At 33.7% G+C, this 23,904-nt stretch overlaps 3 protein-coding genes across 7 annotated transcripts in view; 2 read left to right on the top strand and 1 right to left on the bottom strand.

Annotated features, from left to right (window-relative positions):
- Nucleotides 1-959, top strand: part of LOC124369176 (protein-serine O-palmitoleoyltransferase porcupine) — a 57,945-nt gene extending 56,986 nt beyond the window's left edge. For all 4 annotated transcript variants that reach the window (XM_046826981.1, XM_046826983.1, XM_046826982.1 and 1 more), the window contains one exon: nucleotides 509-959. In XM_046826981.1, coding sequence (XP_046682937.1) covers nucleotides 509-939 — 431 coding nt within the window. In that variant the 3' untranslated portion in view covers nucleotides 940-959. The remainder of the gene's footprint in view (nucleotides 1-508) is intronic.
- Nucleotides 1-23,904, bottom strand: part of LOC124369177 (protein ANTAGONIST OF LIKE HETEROCHROMATIN PROTEIN 1-like) — a 62,542-nt gene that overhangs the window by 10,119 nt on the left and 28,519 nt on the right. The window lies entirely within an intron of this gene.
- Nucleotides 16,653-23,904, top strand: part of LOC124369175 (SRSF protein kinase 1-like) — a 108,121-nt gene continuing 100,869 nt past the window's right edge. The window contains exon 1 of one of the 2 annotated variants that reach the window (XM_046826980.1): nucleotides 16,653-17,077. In XM_046826980.1, the coding sequence (XP_046682936.1) occupies nucleotides 17,046-17,077 (32 nt within the window). In that variant the 5' untranslated portion in view covers nucleotides 16,653-17,045. Of the gene's footprint in view, nucleotides 17,151-23,904 lie in introns of both variants that reach the window. The other variant, XM_046826979.1, reaches the window with a different exon arrangement.

The following is a 23,904-nucleotide window of genomic DNA, read 5'->3' as shown; positions in this document are numbered from 1 at the left end:
CTCAAAATAAGTTTTAAAGGTCACATTACAAAATTACAAGATGTTACCACCACCTAATGGTGATGGACCATCACAGAGTCTCTGAAAGCAGTTATGGAAGCTGACTTCTAGGGAGCCTTTGCAGCAACGGAATCACATCAATGCTCAAGATTTGGAAACAATATGTACCAATTGTATCAATAGATCGATGGCTGAACTGTTACTAGGGACTCATCTCTTGAGCCCAAATGGTATTAAAGAACTGAAGCTCACAAAACTTATTGGTTTTATCAGAAACCTCTGATTTGAGGGGTAAATACAACTAAGGAAGGTGCAAAGGTTCTTTTAGGACAAAGTGTTCCCTAAAAATTTTGATCAATAAAGTCTCATTACTTTACACGTTATGGGAAAACCCTGTATGTATTCCAAAAGTATTCACTAACTTACAGGTTAAATGAAAAAATATAATCATAATTCTAGATTTGTTTGTGTATTTTTGCATTTGAAACAACATTGCAAATATTTTCAGATGTGTTCCGTACAAGTAGCAAGTATGGGGGATTGGTAGCAGTGCTAGCAACATACACAGTCAGTTCTCTGCTCCACGGCCTCAATTACCCATTGGCAGCCATCCTCATGTCCCTAGGTGTATACACCTATGTCGAGTACAGTGTTCGATACAAGCTGTCAGTGTTGCTTGATGCGTGTGTGACTGCACGTCCTTGCCCTGCACACTGTATGCGCCACAAACACTCTTCTAGTCTGCTCCCAGTCGCTATGGTTAACTGGTTATGGTCTGCACTAGCAGTCTTTCATTTGGCCTACCTCGGCTGTATTGTTGACACCACCAGCTCCACTCCTGCTCCTTTCCCCCAGGCTTTCCAGAAATGGAGTAATACTCACTATATCAGCCATTGGATTGCACTTACTACATATTTTTTGTACTTTTGTATCAAATAAAAATTCAGATTTGAGACTCACAGTGGCTAATGTTATTCGTAGCACCCATTACTGACCTGTAAAATGATTTTAAACTATCCAATATTTCTTATATACTGTTCGTATATTAAAGCAACAAATATTTTTTTTTATTCATATACCACTAGAGTGATTAATTTTTAAAATCTTAAATTTGAAACTCAAGCATTTCATACGATTAAGGTTTTTAAGTGTGATTTTCTCAAACAATTCTCAAGTAAAAATCTTCCTCCAACCTTATAGTTATTTATTGGAATGAAATGTGATTCAGAAACACCAAGAAGCCATGTAAAGAAGATCTAGTTGGTGAAGCCAAACTTTTAATTTCATTGTCCGACGATCTAGTCAAACTCTTTATTGCAAAAAAACTTTCAAATATGAGTTTTTCAAGTTAGCCTTTAATCCACTATTATTATTTAATTTTCAAGTTTCACAATAGTATTAAGTGTGAGTTATATAGTGGACACAATTTGAATAATTTTTATAAGTTGATGATTAATTCCTCTGTAATTTCTCATCCAAGTTTCTTAAATGCAGTTATTGTATAAGTATATTAGATGATAAAAAAACAAATACAATGAGTACTGAACAATTTAAAAAGTTATATCCTACCTGTAATCAATGAAATTATGGGACACTTCATTTGGTGATCTTTATGTAAGAGTCAATTTATCAAGGTAACTGACATGGGTTAAGATCTACATCCTAACAACAGGCAAGTTGCTTTGAAATCTCTCAGCATCTGTACCTTGATGTCTAAATTGGTTTGGGACTATCTACCATTACTTTTCTCTCTACTGGAATAACCTCCCAGGTCTGAGACTGGTGAAAACTGTCATATACCCTTAATCGACTGACAGGAAAGCAATTCTTGGACTAAATGATTGTAGTCTCTGATTTATTGACTAGATATTGCTCACCAATATATACCACATATGTAAGATGGATATCTCTGAATCTGACATTTTTAATTAAGTATGGAGTTCAAGGTGACTGACACACATATCATTGGTGAAGCTATCACTCTGAATAGAAGGAAACACCTTTACAAGCCATTCTGTAAACCTGCTGAAGTGGAATTTTTAGCTCCCTAGAACTTCTTGGGGATTATTAAAAGCCTTAAGATGACTTGGGCTGCCTATATTTCAGGGTTATGCTTTGTTTGAAATATGTTATTGACAATGGATGATTTGAAAAGATATTAGAATTTCTGACACTTGCCATCGTTTTTGTAATGATTGTGTAAATGCCCTAAATGCTACTATCCTTTCATGGTTATGTCACAACAGATCCTTACTGTCATGGTGAGGGAGTTTTCTCTTGGACTTCAACCCTCTGTATTGAATCGTATTGTAACACTTGCTTTCCTTTAATAGTTGCAACTGAAACATTTTGATAAATACAGCAATTTTTAACCGTTATTGGACAACTGGGTTGGAACAGTTTAGTACGTTTGGCTGCAAACATGAAATGTATATGTAGTTATCATCATTGGCATACCCAGAAAAATATTTTCTGGTTGGTATACTAACTTTTTGTACTACATTGGGGAAAATATTGGGAAATCCCTAAATTACCGAGCACTCTTTACTGTATAAAGGGATCCAGAGGTATCAATTGTTAACATAGGTTTTGACTATTTAACTAAAAAACGTGAATGCATCTCAATATACCACTTAGCTATGCCCCTGCAGTGGCAATGATTGCAAAGCATAAGCAAAAAAGCTTTCACATGAATGTTAACTATTTTTATCTATATAATCAACTGTAGGTTTTTTTAGGTTGTCTTTAGTTATTTTTTTTTTCCACTATGGTTGATAAATGTTTTGTAATATTTATAACAGTGCTACACCAATTTATTAGGTCTTGGCCGTGATACAAGTGGTGAGTGATAGTGCGCCTGAGTGACGACGCTTTAATGTTTGTATTGTCGATACACAGAATATGCGACACTGGCAAACGTGACAGCATGCAGACGTGAGTGACAGGACAGTACTAAATTGTGCCACCAACTCCAAACATTAAAATTATCTCCTGCCATTCAGTACTCTGTTTATTTTGTTATTTCTGTGCATTCACCTAGCCCTCCTAGGGTGCACTTACTGCCATAAACCCACTCTTTAACTCTCCAAAAGGTTCCTTATCAGGTCTGGTAAAAAATTTCAATTAACATCCTGGTGTACTCAAAAACCAGATTGCATTACTTCTCAAACCAGCAAACAAATGATAAAATGTACCAAACCAAACTCAAAGCCTGTTTATACGATGAACACCATACATTTTAGGCATGTGGAACCTACCTAACACATGTCTTTTCAAAATTCGTCTGGACCTCCATGTCAGTGACTGAATGAAATTTACACTCAAAAACACAGCTTGCATCATGGCCACTACCACTCAGTCGCATCATCGCACTTCCGGCCTGTTACTTTGACGGAAATGTACCACTCATATCCAACCATCCATATCCAACCACTCATATCATGGTTGAGTATTTACCACCAATACTTTTGTGAAAAAAATCGATGCAAAGGTGTTTGATTAATCAATTTTGCCAGATTTTGATTATATTGTTTGAGAAAAAATTTGGGTTGTTATTATTATTGCTTTTATAACAAGATTAGCAAGTCACACCACAATATCGCTAACCAAGTTCAGTTCAAGTGGTATGTAGTGAAACCACTTTACCTAATAGTTGACTGCAACTGTTCTCCAACAAGTTATAACTTGAAACTGAATTTATAGAATAGTGACATAAATTTGGGATATTAGTACAATGATAGTACAGTATTTAGTATGTCAATTGTCCATATGTCAATCATTAGATTTGTTGAAAATCCGGAATGCCATCATAAAAATATAAATTTCAAGTTTAATACATTGAGATGAAAAAGCATTAAATCAATAAACAACCAGTGTAATTAACAAACCATTATTACAGATATAAATATCAGGTTTTCTTCACACTATCACTAATAAATGTGGGCTGATTTAAATTACTCGACAGCAAACTTAAAACAATACTATTTTAAGTTTTTCTCCACTAAAGAACAGCAGTAAAGTGTTTCTGCAGTAAAGAACAGGAGAATTTTATTACAGTACAAAAGATGGTTGAACAAAGTTATTAATTATCCAATTTCCATCATAAATGAAGAATAGAACAAACAGAACGTGTAACAGTTATCACATTGTAACAGTTTATATCCCCTTTATGAGTGTTTACCAGATGGTAGTAGGTAGGACTAGGACATAAAGAACCCCTTCCCTCACGAACTAGTCAGGCAACCGTACATCACGTTGTCATTAGGTGAGTTGAATAAAGCTGAGTCAGATCTTAATTTCGGTTGAATAAAGTTTTGGTTTAGAAGGTGAGTGCCCATTCATGTAAAATTACAAAATGCAAGTGTGTTCTCACAATCCAAGGAGCATTCAGGTCTGAAAAGGAGCCCCAGCGGACTGTCACCTAATGCACCACCAGCACAACACTTTCTCGATTGGATTAATATATTTTTTAGGTATACCTTGGGGTACATGGAGAAACATTGCAAAAACATTTTCCAAATAATCTTTTTATGCAAAATTGCAAAGCTTACATAATTTTGATTTTGTTATACTTGGTTGATTAACATGAAAATATTACGGTTTTTGCCATTATTATTGAAAATTCAACAGCATATAAAAATTTCCGGAAATTACCCGTTGTCCTGAACATGTTAAAGGTAGGTGTCACACAAATATTATGTTGACGTTTCCATTAAATACTTCCATTTAAAATGTGATATCATATTCTGTAAATTTTATCTGATCATTTCTTAATTACTTGGATACTTAAATATTTACAGAAACTTTTCATCTAAAAACCACATTACATTTCTTGTTTTATTATAAAAACTATAAAACTATGGAGCTTTTCAAGAAATATGAAATAATATCTTTTATTGTATCTTTATAAAAACAAAATTAAAAGGTCTTGAGATAGTTTACTCCATTTAGGTTGATTTCCAAAGGCTGCAATTTGACTTCCAAATGGAGGCAATCTCGGTAATCCTCTTTTTGTGCATTTCTGCTTACTTTGTTAAATTTGCGCCAATGCACTAAGTATAAATCGTGCAACTAAAATCTATTACAACTAAAGCGAGAACACTCTCGACTGTGGTGAGTCTGGTACAGGGTGCTAACTCGCTAATCAGTGAGTATGCTCTCCATTGTGTATCTCTCCATTGTGTATTGTGACTCTCAACTGTATTCACCTAGAAACTGGAGTAAGCACTCACAAACTCACAACATGACAGCTCACTCATAGTTGGAGGCGAGCCTGTGCGTTTTATTCAACTGAAACAGAGTGGGCACTGGAAAAACACGATAATTGAGACGGTACTCATATTCATTCAGGCCAGCTCACCCATTGTAGTGATTCAGTATTTTGCAGACAAGGATTTGCAATTTAATCCAAATGTTGATGGCTTGATTTTTACTGCTTTTGTTCAAAAAAGTTTATGTCAAACTAAGGTTGCAACGTATTTATTCCATAGCTAAGAAATACAATGTGGAAATAAATAACTTTTTGGTTTAAAAAATGGTTTTAGTACAAGGTGATTTTACGGGTGTTTGCCAGGCCCAATTATTGATGCTCTGTTGTATTGACCTTTGAAGTTGTGTATTCCACATATAGAATTGATACTGCTGGGTTCAGATGTCCTTTTTAAATAGTCTATCTCACTAATTAAATGTTATGTCCTAAAATTTTGGAAACTCAATTAAAAAATTGTCACAAAATAAAATTATGAATAATATCAGGTTCTTGTGTTACACATTATGTAATAGGTTGTGTGTTTGCACAGTTTCTTTCTGGTAACATGGATTTCGTGTATCAACGTCTAGTTTTGGGCTTCAATTAAATTACTTTCTAAATCATCCTTTTGAGTTTTTCATCCATTTGTCAGAAGCTATTTTCCTTTAAGGGCAGTTGATGTTTGGGAACATTATTTCTTGTGCAATACCTTGTTAGGAAATCCTGAGTTTTCTATTATTAGACCCAAAGTAACCTTGATCTGTATTTTTGGATGAAAAAATAAGATAACCTCAGTATCTTCCCCTTCGCCATTTTCATTTTCTTTACTATTCTTACTACCTCCGGTATGATTTAAAGGCTCAAACTTTTCTCCATCACTAAAAATACCACTGTCAGTGCTGTGTATCATCACTCTCATGGGAGCTTGATGCCATATCAGTGTATGTAAACAATCACAAGGTAAACAAAAATGGCTGAGAAAATATTGGTATTCATAGCAATTCAAAATAAGTAAATGTCAGCACAATCTAGCAGCAAATTTGTGAACTACATAGACATGGGCTAAATAGTATAAATGGCAAATAAACTGTGTTATAAGTGATCCTTTAGTGGATTGGAATAGGAATTTTGTGATGTGGGCTTTTTTCAACATAGGGTCAAAATTGTAGGCATTTGTGAGGAAAGATGCTTCAAATAAAGAGCTTTAGAAGGGATAAGGTCCCAGTACTTGTTCCACTAGTTTTACTAGGTGAAATCTTATTTAAAATCAGATTTGCTGCTTGGTTAATAAAGGCCAGTGTTTTAGGTCTAGAAAGAATATTTTATTTGCCTTACATAGCTGAGTTCAGTAAATTTAAATCTGCTGTTCAACCTGTAAACCATATTAATTCCATTGGGGTCATGAGCCCCTCCAAAATCTCTCTTGTGTTGTAACCATAAAAACTAACTTAGTCTAGTGAACTACTCGTATACACTTTAAATGTGAATAAGGCCTATATTTTTGTTTCGAGATATTTTATTTTTTGTTATATCAAAATTCAAAACCTACTGTTACTGTTAATAAATTGTAAATAAAACCAAGGTTGCCCCTAATGAAAGTCAGTTCTAGATCCACAGTTGAATAGTTCTATACTTTCTTTTGCTTTCAACAGGATAAAAATACATACATCTTTTTGAGAAAATTATCAGTAGATCATGACATATTGGGCATTCGTAAAGCACACCCCCTCCCTCATTACCTTTTGAAAAGTTGAGAATTTTAAACTCCTCATTTATAAATATGCTATTACATTAACTGAGAACATTTTTTATAAATTTTAAAAATAAGTCCACATCTTCACCAAAGAGAGGCTGAGCTGGGGCTACTAAAAAACTTAAAATAGAGTGATCTGTCGAATAATACTTCAAATTATAGATCTTGATGAAACAAATCCAATGACGAAAGAAAACTAATTTCTCACTACTATGTCCAGAATGTGTACCTACCATTTGAGCAAAGGTATAATTCTAACTTCAATTGGGTGTTTCAATTGGGTCCATCCAACATGGAATCAATTTAGAGACTTCTACTTTTCACCACTCTCAAGACTTATGAAATTAAGTGTTACAAAATTCAGTTGCTGTTAAATCCTTTACCTTTTTCAAAAAAATTAAGTTTGTAGGAATAAGTAAAACATCTTAACAGTAAATCCATCATGTGATAATTCATTCCAAATGATTTGATAAAAGAAGAAGAATTGTGATAATATGAGGTCTCGAGTTAACTCTATCCTTTATAGTGTCCAACTGAAAATAAAATTATTCTCCTACGTTCAAATGATGACAGTTTTTGGCCAGTGTGGTCAAAATTCTTGGTGTCATTAGATTTTTCTCACTAAAACCTTTAATTTGAGATATCACTTGTTAGGTAATCCCATTTAAAATTTTGAAGTTACCCTCCACCCCTCATTTTAAGGAAGACGTGGGTAATTTTGTAATCTTTCTAAAATATCCTCAGGTGATGTTATAACATATTTTTAAAGGGGATTTGAAAATATAGCAACTTTTCAAAAGGTGCAAAGTTGTGATTTTTGGCACCCTCGGTACGTAAATTGTCTATTCAAACAATACTAAAAGCAAAAAAATTTATCTGTACAAATTAAAGCTTATCCATGAATTAAATGAAGATGAATACAACAGAAAACTGAGTATTGTGAAATTTTGTGGATAAAAGTCAAAAGATGTAACATTGAAAAAAATGTTAATCATACGGAGAATCATTTACAATATATAGAGTGCTAGTATTGCTCCTGTTATATATAAAATAGTAATCACTGGACCCAAATATGTCATTCACTAACAGGTAGTCCTCAGAAATGAAAATATGAGATTTGAGTACATTGAAAACAGAATTATTGAAATCATCTGGTATCAAGATGGTACCCATTCTCACTTGACAGGTTTAAGTCTACCACAATGTAACCTTTCTTCCTACATAATTTGGAAGAAGACTGACCCTTTGACTGACTAGACAAATAACGCAGCCTTGATCACGAATACATTAAGAAAAAAAAGTATTTCTATTGACAGTCAGAAAATCACAGTTTTTAATGAAAATTATAACACTGTGTTATATAGTTTGTGAAAAAAAATTTGAACACTTTTGCATCACAAGTTTAAAATTGTAAAATGGAAGTTTTACTCATTATTAAGGACCCGACAGCTTCTTAAAATCGTGTGGGTGTTGTCTTGATAAAAAGGTTCTAGAGACTTGAAACTTGATCGAAAGAAAGAACTCTATTGATTTTGGGATGTAAATGTCAAAGGGCACTCCACCCGTCCATTCAATAACTCTTTCGATACATTGTCAGGTTCTTCAGTAGTCCATTGTATCAGTTTATTATTGTGTCTGTTTTTACCAAAAATTATTATAAAACTGAATTTTTACTAAAATGTCAACCCAAGCCACTACATTCTATAGGTGTAGTCAAATAAACATGTACAGCACATACAAATGAATTTCAAGAAATATTTAAAATAAAAGCATTAAAAGGGGCATTAAGCTAAGGTATGGTAATTCGGCAGATATCTAATTTCTTGGACCACTCCACCAAATTCCTTTTCACTCTTTTTTTAATTGACAATGTGTTGTCATTTGTAAATTTTATTAACTTGCTGATTTACAGTTAATCGAGCACTTAATAAAATCAATGAAGCAAACCAACTTACAAAATAGACTTGATTTTGAACATTGTTACATAGATTTACTAATTATTACGGTACTGTAAATTATCATTAAATATAAAAAGACAAGGGTTAATTATAGGTATTACTGCAGGCAACATTTACAAACATTAATGTGTATTCTGGGTATTGACTACTAATAATTTTTTATATATGAGGTTTATTAAAAAAAGGTGAGTTTTCTTATAACAAAAAACATTATTAGAGATTTTTCAAAACAGTTTTATTATTTACTTCTTTACATCTACATTTTATTTGGCATTCATCATAATGTTCTCCAATCTTTTGTATGCTCAAGTCAGAGAAATCTGCTATCCATCTTCAACTGCTTGTTTATCATCATTTGTAGTGAAGCGCTTCTTTACATAGCACCATCGAGCCTGAACTGTGTGCTGAATGGTCAATCTACTCCAAAAGATCTATTTAGAATTTGTGTTTGAATGTCAAATTGAGATCTAGCATTGGCATTGGCAATTAATAAATTCTAGAGTGAAGGCAACACTTCTTAATCTGTATTTACGTTTCATCATTGGCTGCCTTTATTATTGTATTGGTGATTCAGTTAGAGGTTACGATTTTAAAATTAAATCATATGCATTGTAGTATACTTAACTTGGTATATTTTATTTAGATACATTTGTTAGAGACGTGCAGCCGTACAGACTTCAACCCTTTTGATGAAATCTTTCATCACTTTCTCGTTCAAATGTGGAATTTGATAGATAACTCTGCCAATCTCATGCTTCAGCTCCAGAAGCAAGTTGAACCTGTTTGGGTAAACCTTCTGCTTCAAGTAACCCCAAAGGAAATAATCCAGGAGTATGATGTCCCATGATCTTGTGAGTAAATGCCGCAGTTTTGCTTATTTTCATAGCCATTGAGATGAAAATGAGCTTCATCAGAAAAGTTGATTTTGTTCACAAAATTGTCATCGTTCTGATTATTCTCCCAACACCCAGTTAACAATTTACGCCTGTTGAGATCTTCCAGTTTCAATTCTTGAGATAATTGGATCTTGTATGGATGCAAATGCAGATATTAAGTCAAAACGCGCTGTGTTGTACCGGAGGAAAGGCCTAATTGCTGGGCGAAATTGAGGTTAACGCATTTTCTCGAACACATGCGTTTGTTACGGCGATATTTGCCACTCTGAGGACGTACTGGTCTTTGCACATCTAACACTGAACCCAACATCTGTTATATTAGTTATCAATCAGTTTTGTAATCGCCGCAGGTAATGGACGGTTATGTTTACCAAAATCATTTCTCAGTGCTCGAATCGTGTTAGTAGTTTTCCCCACTTTTGAAAACGGTTTTAACAATTAAAACACGTTCTTCAATCGAATCACACTCCATAACATGAAATGTCATTAAACAATAATGTCTGATTATAAAATATCAGCTGTTTATCTTGCATAAAAGAACAGTGCTGCCAAAGTAAAATTGGCATGACACAAAAAAACAGAAATTCGAATGCTACAAATTGTGAATTTGCGAGTCGTCACAGATTGTTTTTACCTCATTAATGATCAAATTAATAATAAAAAGCTCTCAGCTATGGAGCTCTCATCCACGTGCACTTTTCTGTCACTAATTCTATTGGGGCCACACACTTAACTTATCTGTGAAATGTCCCTTGCTATCAAAAACGGATTCACCGAACTTGTTTCACAGTTAGTGGACTGATAGATTATTTTAAACATTTTGAACTAACTATAGTGACAACGCAAGTATCGTCGTTTATTGTCCATGCCGGGAGTCGGAGCTCGTACGATTTTCGACGTTGACGGGACACTCAAATAGCTGCGGATTCAGTCCTTACTTTTCAACCCACATATTAATTATTAATCTTATAGTTTCTAAATTTGTTATACTATAAATATTCTCTTTAAAGAGGGTTTGTCATATAAGGGTGTCAAATCGATTGCGAGACAACGGATTAGCGTAGAACCGTAAACAAAACTGGTTTCCCACAAAAATCAACCCTAGAGAACAGTTTGGAAATATTTTCATGGACTTTTAAGTACAGAGTGTATCAAAATCTGTAGGTCTGGAGTTCGATTCTCGAGTTTTTAAGACGTAAACAGGCGAAATGCTGTAGGTAAAGGCCTCTATACTGAAACACTGGTGAAAACTAGTATTCACTATTTTATATATTTTAAAATGGCGGTTGTAAAACTATGAAATATATGACTTAAGGTTATGTCATAATAGATGGAGTTGTGAAGATAACAAATTATTGTCAATTTGTAAAAGTGAATCTTTCACAATACATCAAGAGTTATTTTGGTACGCAATGCGATAATTTTTCAAATACCTAATTATATTTGAAGTCCGAGCCCAAAATTAAGAAAATTATCTTATTTCAAAAATTGTATGAAAACACAATGCATATTAGGCCTTTACGCAATTTGTTTTCGTCTCTATAATCCAAACAAAATTTTTGTTTAACTCTAATAGTATTTACGTTGGAACAAAAATTTTTGTTTTCAGCATAATTCCAACACGTTTTTAATTTTATAATAAAATTTACGATGATAAATATTTACTAAATGAAGCCAAAATGAATAAAAATCATCATAAAGGTTATATGAAATAAATATTAACATTGTATGCGGCTATTGTTATCATTTGATATTATATGATATTATTATTCCAATATAAAATTGGTTGTATGATTTGTCACTATGAATAAACAGATACTAATTATCATAATTAGTTTGAATACATCTGTTTTAGGAATAGTAATGACATTTCTATTAATATCAGCAGTCATAAATCCGCAAAAATCACTTCTTTTTGATTATTCTAGAAATTTTATTCAAATAGTCATCAGTCTTACAAGAAATGTACATTGTTGCAAATTGTAAACAGCTGGTTTCAATGACATACGATTTAAATATTCATGATAATAATAACAATTATTATTTTTACAAATAAATTGCGTAGGAACCTTATATTTACGCACGTTAAAATGTTAATTATTCAGAGCCATTGTATATGTCAAACATTATTTATGGGAGTTTAACTTTTTATTTGTAAACTAAACAATATTGTACAAAAACAGAGTAAGTTGTTATAGACCGACATTCCCAAAGTTCGCAGGTGTAAGCCTATTATAATATCATCCTGTAATTTATTTGTTGTAAAGATATCTTATATTTCTTTTTTTGCTATTCTCTCCCAAAAATATGCTGATGGACTAATATTTCAGAATTTTTTATATGCTTGAGTATTGAGCTGACATTTTTTTAGTTATTCAAGACATTAAATCATTGATCAACGCGAAATTTGTGCAACGAAATCATTTAGGTGAATGAATCAGACACCAAAATCCGAACATTATTAATCATCATCTTAGCTTTTAAAAACTACCACAAATTTTGCTATTAGATTTCCACCATAAATATTTAGGATATATTTCTGTAAATCTAAGCCCCCTCAGCAAGTACTCCTTTCTGATGCATGTGGCATCAAGATTAGCCTACAAATCTTATTATTGAAACATTGCAAAATTTATATCTCGTGATTGTTTTAAAGTGCAAAACTATACGTGGATATAAACATATGATTCTTCTTTCGGAGGTGGATTGAGCACAGATAAGTGAATGTTTACTTGACGTGAGTTATTCACTTGCCAGGACAATTTCCAGTAAACCTATCAAGAGGGGTGAATTCGGGAACTCACAGTGCAGGGTATCGGAGCATGAGACTTCAACCAAATATGTTCGTGCAGGTGGGTAGGGGACTCGAGATGGCTGATTCTTGTCGGAGTATTGTTTTAAAAATGGCCTCTGGTTGACAAGCTTGGATCTGTGACTCTCCGTTGAGTGTTATCATTACATCACAGTATAGGTCCTCTGCGGTCTCTTGGTGGAGATATGCCTAGAGTGGTGGGCTTTAATATTGAGCGAGATTCTCATCCACCAACGCTCTGCAGTGAGCGCTGACGGTGTTTTAGCATTTTCCCCATTGACAACTGTCTAAACCATCTGTGGCCCAATGTAATGGCGGTTATCTTGACTGTAGCCTCTTAAGAACAATGTTAAACCTCATGTACTTTTGTGACCTTAATTTTAGTTGTAGAATAATGGGACGTGTCTAGTTTTAAAGATATCATTAATACGCATCCAAATGCCTTTTAATTTTTTCGATATTTTATAGGTTATTCAGAAAAATCTCAAACATTTTTGTATTTCATCATTGAAATGTTAAAGAAGTATCTATTTTACAAAAAGAACTAATTACCACAACGCTACGACCAAACAATAAAAGCGTGAAAGTGCTTGAGGTCCTTGCACATTGTTCTTAGAGGAAAAAGTCATGGTCGTTTAATCACAGCCAGCTCTTATTATGCTGCAATGAAATATTTGAAAGAATCCTGTTTTATGCAACGAAGATTGAAACCTGTAAATAAATAAATATATAAAAAATTACATACGCTATTTGTAACCAATATTTTAGTTGTACCAAATGTTGATACAATGTAACTGGACATAAAAGTATAATTTACCACATATTCAGTGACCCGCTAATTCCTTAGGAGGACGGCCCACAAGGATAAGAAGAAAAGCTTAAATGTAAGCATAGGTTGATAGGTAAGCATATTAAAGGTCTTTTTATTAGTAGAGTACAATGCCGCAAACCCGACCTAAACGGACATCCGAGTCGGAAATGGCAGCAGTTCAAATGGTAATTACCCGGGAAAAGAATAAGAAATAGTCTTCGAACAAAAGATATCAACAAAAGCAGCATCCAACGAGAGTAGAAACATTGCAGAATATACGAACATTCCATATTAACACTATTTATCAGCCTGTGCCTTGACAGTAAACGGAAGAGTGAAGTTAGATGTCCCATGTATCTAATTTCTAAAAAATAAATGAGTTGTGTAAAAAATTACAGAATGTGTCTTATCTAAATTAAGACGCACATACAAAATCATATACAAAATAAATGGCGTTTCATAAAAGTTGTCTGAAATAGATTCCGAGGGAATGGGTTGTCGTAAAATATTAAACCAAACTGTTTCTTTACTAAATCAATCCTTGATAGTATTTATTTTCATGGATTTTTAAGTACAGGGAGATCCAAAATCCGTAGATCCGGGATTCGATTCTCGACTGTTCAAATTTAAACATATATAATGTTATACACATTTAAAATGTAGGACCTTACGCCTTGATCAGTACAGTTGTGAGGATAAAAAGTGCGTATTGACTTGTACATTAAACACATTTATTGGTGATTGTTCGAGAAACATAATTCGAATACATTAGACATTGTGATTGTTGCAGTTTATAAACTTATTTCGATGTCAGGGTAAACAAATACTAAAAGTAAAGGTGGACCTTAATATAGCTAGCCGTCCATAGTTCTTTTCCTCCTCTCAAGTGCAGACAAACAATAACGCACTATCTCTGGTTTTAATATTTCGAAAATAACCCTTAATAGCTCTGATTTTTAAGTGAGATCACCATCTCGTATATGTGTAAAAATGTACGTAATCCTGAGTTACACTAGGCTGTTACGAGTTAATTGGTCTGCTGATTAATACAGATTTAAGTATATTAAGTGTAAGTGTTTTATATTGAGTGGAAGAATTATAGGAATTTTAAGTTGTTATTTAGGTCAGTGTTTAAAAAGGCTGAAGATAAGTATATGATTATTTTTACATTATCTATATGCAATATAACTTCAGAGATGTACATTTTTAAAGGAAATAGGACTCAAGAAATTACACGTTTTGCAATGTAATATGCCTTAAGTCAATGTTAACAGGGTTTTTTTTTAAAGCATATGGGTTCCTCGATTCCTTTTTCATATACTCACTGTAAAAAAAGTCAGATTTTTCTTTCTTGGTGGGCCTAATTGCAACATGGCCCAATTGCAGAAATGCCAAAATGGCTACTTTAAACATTTACAATGCCTTATTGAATGATAAGATATTTTCTCAGACTTCGAACAAAATACCTGAAAGGGCTGTAACTATCAAATTTAAAATATTACTCGTAACAAAATCGACGACCGACTGCACCGCCTGAAGATAATGTTAAGCCCTAAGTAGGTGATACCAATAATGTGTCACTTTTTATCGTGTTCCTGTTATTAAACGAACTAACTAACACAACACTTTGATTATTTATTTATATAGTAACATTTTGAATCGATGTAGCCTACAAGGTGTAATAAAAAGAAGTATGATTGGTGACTGCGAAAAAAATATTAGGCGTTAAACTGTCTGCGTTATTCAAAACAACATATTAGCAGTCACTGTTTATAAAAATAGCGAATTAGAGCCAATATAATGTAAAATTGTCCGTTCTATTAACAATTTAATTAATTATCAGGTAAACCAAAATATTTCAAAGCTAAATAGATACGCTTGCTATGCTACTTTAGGTATTAACTTCCAATAATTTTCACTATGAAAAGCAAAACTTTGAACTCAAAACCACGTATAGATCACAATTTACAAAGCATTTATTTTAAACTTGTTCAGAGTTTAAACATTAACCACCCGATTAGCCCAAGTCGCCCCTCCTGAGCATTGCCTCTAAGTCAGTTGTAGGCCCTCACTTGGAACTTTCATTGTAACTGTTAACGCTTACTTCTTCCTAGATTATAATACACGTCTATTTACAATTCATAAAAGATACATCATTCGGCGCACAGCTTGGTCTTCTCGGGGAATCGTTTCTAATTGGCTTAATAATAGGCCCGCCTAGACCTTTTGTTATGTGACCCCTCTGATCTAGATGTTTGGGTACAAAGATAATCGGACAAATTCTGTCATGCGCCTCCAGTTCTATAACTTTGTTACTCTACAGAAATAGTAAAGCAAACCAAGAAAAAAATCTTTATGATTCTTGCACAATATTAGAAAGTATTTATAGTTACCGAACGGTTTTGAAAGCGACGAACAAAAGATCCCTCGAGATATTGCCTATCAGGTAACAAAATACATTTCTAGAGTGTGTTACCACAAATGTCCGAGAGGAATATCATATTTGCATAGATGTATTTCTATAGAACAAGTTGGAGTTGTAGGCTGACAAGTTACCTTATATTACATTACGATATCTTTATAGTGATAAGACAGATGTTTGATTCGGATAATTTCGCTGATATCGTGGTAAATTTGATTCTAGTACTCTTTAACAACATAGAATAATCTATAAAATTGTTTTAGCGTTAAATTGGTGACAGAAAAAGTGTAAAATCAGGGAGCAGCTAACAACGGGCTTTGACTCTTTTGGAGTACTACGCTGAAAAAGGAAGTGGACTATGGATGATGCCAAATGAACGTGTAACACAAATTACTATGTACTGTCCATCAGAGCCTGGGGCTTCTGGACACTTTAACAAGTGACAAATACGGATAGTTAGAAATCACTTTTATTTAACTTTGCTACGTTACAACATTGTTATCCATTGTTTCGCCACAGTACTAAGGGCCAGTGTTTGATCTATTACTAGTAGTTTTACTAACATTTCAGCAGCACGTTTGCAGGATGTATTTTATTTGTCCAAACGGAATAAACGTGTGTATTTTACTATATTGTGAGTCGTAATTATGAAGCTGCAACATGAGTTATGTCATACTTAATCGTAGATCTTCTTATCTTAACATTGGAATTCCAATATTAAGACGCATAATAGTATACAGTTTCTGTAAGAGCAAATAACGATTCCATTTCGTCTCGGTCTTGTGAATTCGCAACTACAGTATGCGTGTGTAAGCAGTGGTTTCAACAATTCGATATCACTAGGTTGATTGGCGCGTGCGCCCGCTACCCTCGACCACCCATCGCCGCCCACCCTACACCCTACTCCCTACCTCGTGTCGTCTAGTGGTGGCCGACTTCTACCATCACACGCTCAGATCACAGAGGGCAGATGCAGTGGCGGCGGCAGTTCCAACGGCAGACTTCCACGTTCCTCCGTCCTCGCCGAAGGTTATGGTGAAGTTAAGTGCCTCCGAAGAGTAGTGGCTACCTTGAACTCGAGCCTCCCCTCGTCGACCCTCTCCCTGTCTTTATCTCTCTCCCCACCCCTGCAGCGTCGGCAAGGAATGCCTGCCTACAGAGGAGCTTATCTCAGCCTGTAAGTACTTCACGTGCCCGTTCAGTGTGCAATGTGCAATGGGAAATGTGGAAGTGTTATTCACAAATTCAGTGTAAGTTCCTCTCTCTCTTTCATTATTATTTTATTTTTAGTAATTTTGTTATTCTTCACTCTCTATCTTTTATTTTTCTGTATTTAATTGCCCTATGTTGCTTTTAGTTGAAGTGTTGTGTTTGTGTAGTTTAAAGATCCGAGATAATGTTTCAACGTTCAGTGTGTAAATGTCGAGTGTAGTTGTAAGATAGAAACATAAGTTATTTGTCATCTCCAATGTTTAGGGCACAAGTGTAATTTCTGTTCTTGATCTGAATATGTTGTTTGGGTACATTATTTTCCAACAAACAGTCCCTTTGAATCTGAACTGTTATTTTTTGTGTACTATTATTAACAATCGGTAACAATGTTATATAATAGTCATAACGATCTCTTTAGCGTACAACTTCTTTACTTGCATCGTGTGCTATGGTAATTTAATTTAAAATCATAACTGTCCATCAAAAACTGTATATTTAAATATATTTGTCTCTTTCAATTCGAGGTCACGCCCCCTCCCTTCACGTATACATCGACAAAAAGAAGCATTAGTAGGTCAACCCGTCGCAGTTTAATACTCTAAGCTTACACACATAACCTGGATTGTTCGACTCTTTCGTCTCTCTTCAAGTCTTAACAACCCAACTAAAGTGGATTAGTAACTGCCTATTGAAGTTTTAGTTCCCACGTTTGCAGTAATCAGACCCCTTTGACATAAAAGTATTCTAGTGTTACCTTTATGCCGTTATTCATCTATGGATAACCTATTATTAATCATAAACCTAGATCTCGTATTGTCAAAATATTTATTTAATTGCCAGATAGTCAAGGAAACTGTACTAAATTTCTATTGTTAAAGATCCAGTATCGACTCTTAAATCCACTGAAAATGCAATAATACATTTTCTTAAATCAAACGTCAGTATTCAAATTATTTACGAACATAATAAAATAAAATTGTACAAAATGTGTTTTAAATGTGCGTTAAAACTACAGTTTTACAATATGAGTATCGAATGTACTATTATTTTTAATTAGTATGGGTAAAATATTATTATTAATTTAGCTCTTTGGTTGTTCTCTAGCAATGATATAAGTTAAATTGAATTATATATTATGTTATAACCTATTGATATCTTGATTCAAGGCAAGTTCTATTTTGAGAGAAATCTTTATTGCCTACATTTCTGTTTAAACCACGGTTGGTTAATTATCCAAGTTAACTACGTTATGTCAATATAAGTATTGATGTACTATGCCATAATTTCCTAAAATACGGGAAATTTAGTTTGAAAACAAAACCATCGTTTTAAATATTTTATCCGTTTATCACCATTATATGGAGATAGAGAAGTTCCCTTCTTGGAAGTATTAACTAAATATATAGCTTATAATATTTCAAATCTAACGCAATTGTTAGGTACATTTCCCATCCTTACGTCACTTTACACTTTAATGTCTTTTTACACTTTATTGATTAAAAACATGCGTAAAATCCTTTTTTCATATCAAATCCCCCATTTTCAAACAAATAAACACTACAATCACGATCAAAACCTTTTGACATTAACAAAAATATTCGTTAGGTTACAGTAGGCCCATTTAAAAAATCAAGCCTATTTGACAATTTTATTATTCCAATTGACATAGTACGCAGTAAAAATTTAAGTTTGAAATTCAGATAAGCATAAAAAGAACAGTAATTTCATTATGAAATTGAAATAATGTATCTATGCAACAGGCAAGCATAAAAGGAAACGTAGCACTTCGTTTAAATAAGTATATGGTTCTAACAAAAAAGTGTAATTTGTAAAAACTGTCTTTTTATATATATATATATATATATATATATATATATATATATATATATATATATATATACACACACACACACACACACACTTGGAATGAAATACATATTTAATCTCATGCAGAACTTTATATAAGGGATTGAAAGAATATCGTTGTTGTTGAATGTTGACATATATCTAGTATCAATAATGCTGAATGGGCCGTAAAGGGGTTATTTTTTTTGCCCATACGCTTTAAGTTAGACATTTCTAGTGAGTTATAAGTGTCTTTTCATTTAGGGTAAGCAATGATGTTGCGCACCTTTTTAATGTAAAGCTCATCCTTCGAGCTTTCTGGGGCTAAGCCATTAACCCCAAAGTACTGGGCGCAATTTTAATGCATGTTTATCAAAATTGAGGCTTGAGCCACTCCCCTTAAATACGCTCATGCTCTTCTATTTCATTTTCGGCCTAACTCGTACAAACTTGTTAGTATTTTACATCCAACCTAATATACGTATTCAAGTGGGTGATAGTTTATCTTTACTTTATAACTAAAACGAATCTTTTCAGTGTTACATACAAGTTACTCGTTTTAGAAATCCATCAATGTAAATAATTCATATTATCCCCCTGATGCTCACAACGCCAATTGTTTACGGTACTTACTTTATTTGTTACTACTAAATGTTTCTGGTTCCACGCAGGAGTACTACTGTAAATACTCGTTCAGTGTATTTTGTAAGTAAATACATATACTTAAATTGTAAACTACTCGTGTTCTCGTATAACTCTTTTTTGTGAATTTGTAACGCTAAATATTTGTTAAGTGGTACGTTTTTTATAATTACTTTGATTATAAACTAATATTAGATAATCAGCTGAGTATTTTGTAATAACCATTTAGTAACCAAGTAATATTATAATATTTCAGTGGATCTATGAAGCATTTTTGAATATCTTGACGTCACTAATATATAATATAGATTAAAAAATGAAGAGTTGTTGCATGGTAACTAATTCCATGTTATAGCATGATTTATTTTTGTCCATCCCATTGAATTGAGAAGCAATAGATAACCTATCATGTGTCCCGCGAAAGAATACACAATTTTGAAATCATAAATATTTATCACCCCAAATACACCAACGTGTAGAGCAAGACCGGGTCGTACTATGTAGACTTATACTATTTGACATAGCAACTCAGTAGTTACTGTATATTCATACTTTACATATAACCATGTGCAGTTTAACATGCACATAGCCATCCATTAGTTACTGAATATTTATATTTTACATATAATCACTTTCATTTCCAACACAAGACATCCGACTGGAATTTTATCAGAAAGCCTTTTATCAGACGGTTAGCTATTTCGAAGCTTCTCTTAAAATGTCGATAAATGAAATCTTATCTCCATACGCCATCCCGCCTGGCTGCATCAGGTCGGTAATCCTTGTACAAAGGCGTCAACAAGCCGCCAACCTGGACATCATTATAACTTCATGGTAAAGTCAGCGATGATAATTTAGTTCAATCGCCATAACTCCGCCCAATCTCGTTTGCTACTCCAGGTTCAAAACTTCGTGTTGTCCAAAAAATGGTTTATCGAAAATCCCTACACGATCCCTAGACTTATTCCTGAACTTCAGTCAGAGATGGTCACTGAAAGAATACCTCACATACAACACTCCATTGAGAACCCTTTACTTGAACGGCAAAATGCCGTCAGTAAAGGCCATTTGGAAAATTCCCTTTTTATAAAGTGCATCCTGTCTCGCTGCATCAATATGGATGACAAGTATAACAAATACAAAAAAGTAAGGACACTTGCACAGTTAATTCATAAATTTATTTTATTTAGATTGTTGGGTGGTCCAACTATAATGGACGATGTTAATTGGGAGTCGCACATTAACGTCAAGATTTTTACCCAACTTAATTTTACATTTTGTTGTTTCAGTGTTTGACAAATTCAACCATGTTAAGGTACACAATTGAGCAGCGTGTGAAGATTGTTGAAGCTTTTTAAAAAAATGGGCGTTCAAATCAAAATGCATTTCGTGCACTTCGAGATTTTTTGATAAACATAATCGGCCAACTGTGTCCACAATCGGGAGAATTGTGCATAAATTTCAGTAGACCTGATCTTTAAGAAATGTGGAATCAACTGTGCCTGCCCGCCCAGTTCTTTCTGCGGAAAGCATTGCTGTTGTTCGCGATAGTGTGGCAGAAGTGCCGCCATCTCGACTCGTCGTCGTGCACAACAATTGCACATCTCACGAACACCACTGATGTAAATTTTGAATACAGATTTGAATTTAAATGCTTACACGGTTCAATTGACTTAAGAGCTGAAGCCTACTGACCATTTCAAGCGTCGTCAGTACGTCGAATGTTCCGTTGAACAGACATAAGTGAATTTACAAAAAAATTCATCTTCAGCGACGAGGCACACTTCCACCTCAGTGGATTCGTTAACAAGCAGAATTACCGCCTTTGGGAAAATGAGAATCCACAAGTGATTGTTGAAACACCGATGCATTCACAAAGAGTGAATGTTTGTTGCAGTTAACACACTGCCAGCGAAACAATGGCACATTTGCGCGAAAAATTCAATGACCGTGTTATCTCACGTCGTGGTTAATTGGCCACCATAATCATGTGATTTACACCGTTGTACTTCTTTCTTTGCGGACATTTAAAAGAAAAAGTGTACAATAAGCCAAGCACAATCCAAGAGCTAAAGGATGAGACAGTTCGGCACATTAACGACATTGAACCTCCATTATGTCTCAGTCATTGAAAATATCGACCATCGGATAGAGGTACGCCACTAAAGCCGTGTAAAGCATTTGGTCGATACATTGTTTCACACATAATTTTCATAGATCCTTCTATTATAACAACAAATGTTAACAATTCTCTGAAAACCTTTTGATTGATTTACAATTAACATCGTGCGTTTTTGTTGAACCACTCTGTAGTAAACTGTTGACCCTATCTACTTTAATACGTGTAATTATAATTTTTCACGTGTAATACAGCGTATTTTACACTTAAAACCAACTTTTTACACATTTGTTTTATTATTTAACACTTTACATTCGTTCCGATTGCTGCCCTCAGTTGCGAAAAACTTGAGGGCTTTTAAGATAATACGAATTTTAATTTTCTTATTTTTCACAATTCACCAAACCGAAAAGTATAATGCAAAAAAGTTACTCATTACAACTCGACATTAAGTACTAAAATTTTAGTAAACATAAAAATACCCTTCTCAAATTGATGGAGGGTTTGAAACGGGGCGATTTAAATGAATAACGTATAAGTGGATACATGCTTTACTTGGAACAACCTTAACAAAGTCTTATAAAATTGACTTACATGTAAAATAATACTAAAACTCCATGGTTATGATGATCAATTTTTGTCATGTAATCCTAAAAATATTAGTGGGAATGACTTTTTTGAATCAATTCTTTTTTTAAAACATTTTTCACGTTACGAATGTTGACATTACAATGTTTGCACTCTCGCCATTTTGAAACCAATCAAGATAAAATGTTTTTAATACTGAGTTAGACGTAAATAATCCATGTTTAGCATTGCTATAACCTGAACTGTTCACAAGTTACGAATTCTAACGACATACATATACAGACAAATGTAATATAGTACAAACAGTACAGAACACTTACATTTCTATTATGACATAAGTTTTTATTTATCCCATAAAAAATTTTAGCTATAAAGTTGCAGAGAGTTCTGGCACCCCGTAATTATGCAGATACAAATAGAAAATACAAGACCAAAAATATAGCTAAATCTAACGTCTATTTAAGGAGTTCAACCTAGGTAATCTATAATATTTTCGATCGTTGAAGATTGTTTCGTAATGCATTTACAAATATTTAACACAATAATAATAATTTGTTAATACGAAAACTACTTCACATACAAACAGCAGAATAAGTAGGAAAACATTTTTTGCTCATAGTTTGTAGTGTCTTTTGTTTAAAACGGACTGATTTGAATATTATTTACATACCCTGTAAATACATACGATGCAATGCCACTATAATCACTCATATTGACAGGAAGAAACTAGCGATTGTATTTCCTTTCTAGAAAAAGTTCCTACGCTTTTATATCGGTATCTAGGAACTGTATACAGTTAATCTTCGTATTCTTTTTATATTTATACTTACTCGTGATTTTGCTGGTCTTCTAATGAGGCTAAATTCAGGAAGATGTCTTATAACACAGGCTTGCTTGAGGATGGAAATTATTATTCCAGGTTGGGTAAATCTCGTGAAATTGTAAGTTTGACCCGATAATTAAGTTGTGTAAATACGCTACCCAATTCCAAGATCTTCTTTTGCGATTATGCACATTGGAAGCTTTTTATGGAACGCTTTTTACAAGTGTTTTTGCATGAACCGTACTAAATGTAAACATCTTTCTTCTGAGTTACTTATTAAAATTGCAGTATGAATAGATAACTTTACTGATCTAGATTATGTTTGACCAGCCATGGCCTCTCCAGCATGCTTGTGAAGGATAAAACAGCTAAGTTAGGTATAAACTTGTTCACCTAAGACGGGGATCAGCAAAACACGACGGGTCCTTGATGGAGCAATGAGATTTTAGTTTTTTAATATGTTCATTCCTTACTGCTCAGCTCCGGTGGTCCTGTAGTTCTTGAATTATTGATCGATCGATATATCCTCGATGTTATGGGAAAATGTTACTCACTCAATTACCATTGTCTTTGTGCAAAGTTGTCATTAAGTGATCCTTGCAGTGTCAACCTCAATATCCACCACCTGAACTTGGCTGGCTACATCACAAAACACATTACTTAGCAAGCTTTATCATTTAGCTCTCCTTCCGCTTTACCCGATGGTCTCCAACGAACAAGTAAGTGCTCATCGGTACTACAAGTTTCAGTTCCTTTTATGAAGTTTCAGACACAA

The sequence above is a fragment of the Homalodisca vitripennis genome, chromosome X (assembly GCF_021130785.1).
Source record: "Homalodisca vitripennis isolate AUS2020 chromosome X, UT_GWSS_2.1, whole genome shotgun sequence".
Classification (NCBI taxonomy): domain Eukaryota; kingdom Metazoa; phylum Arthropoda; class Insecta; order Hemiptera; family Cicadellidae; genus Homalodisca; species Homalodisca vitripennis.
Note: the sequence above shows the minus strand (reverse complement) of the source record. Positions and strands in the feature narration are given on the sequence as shown.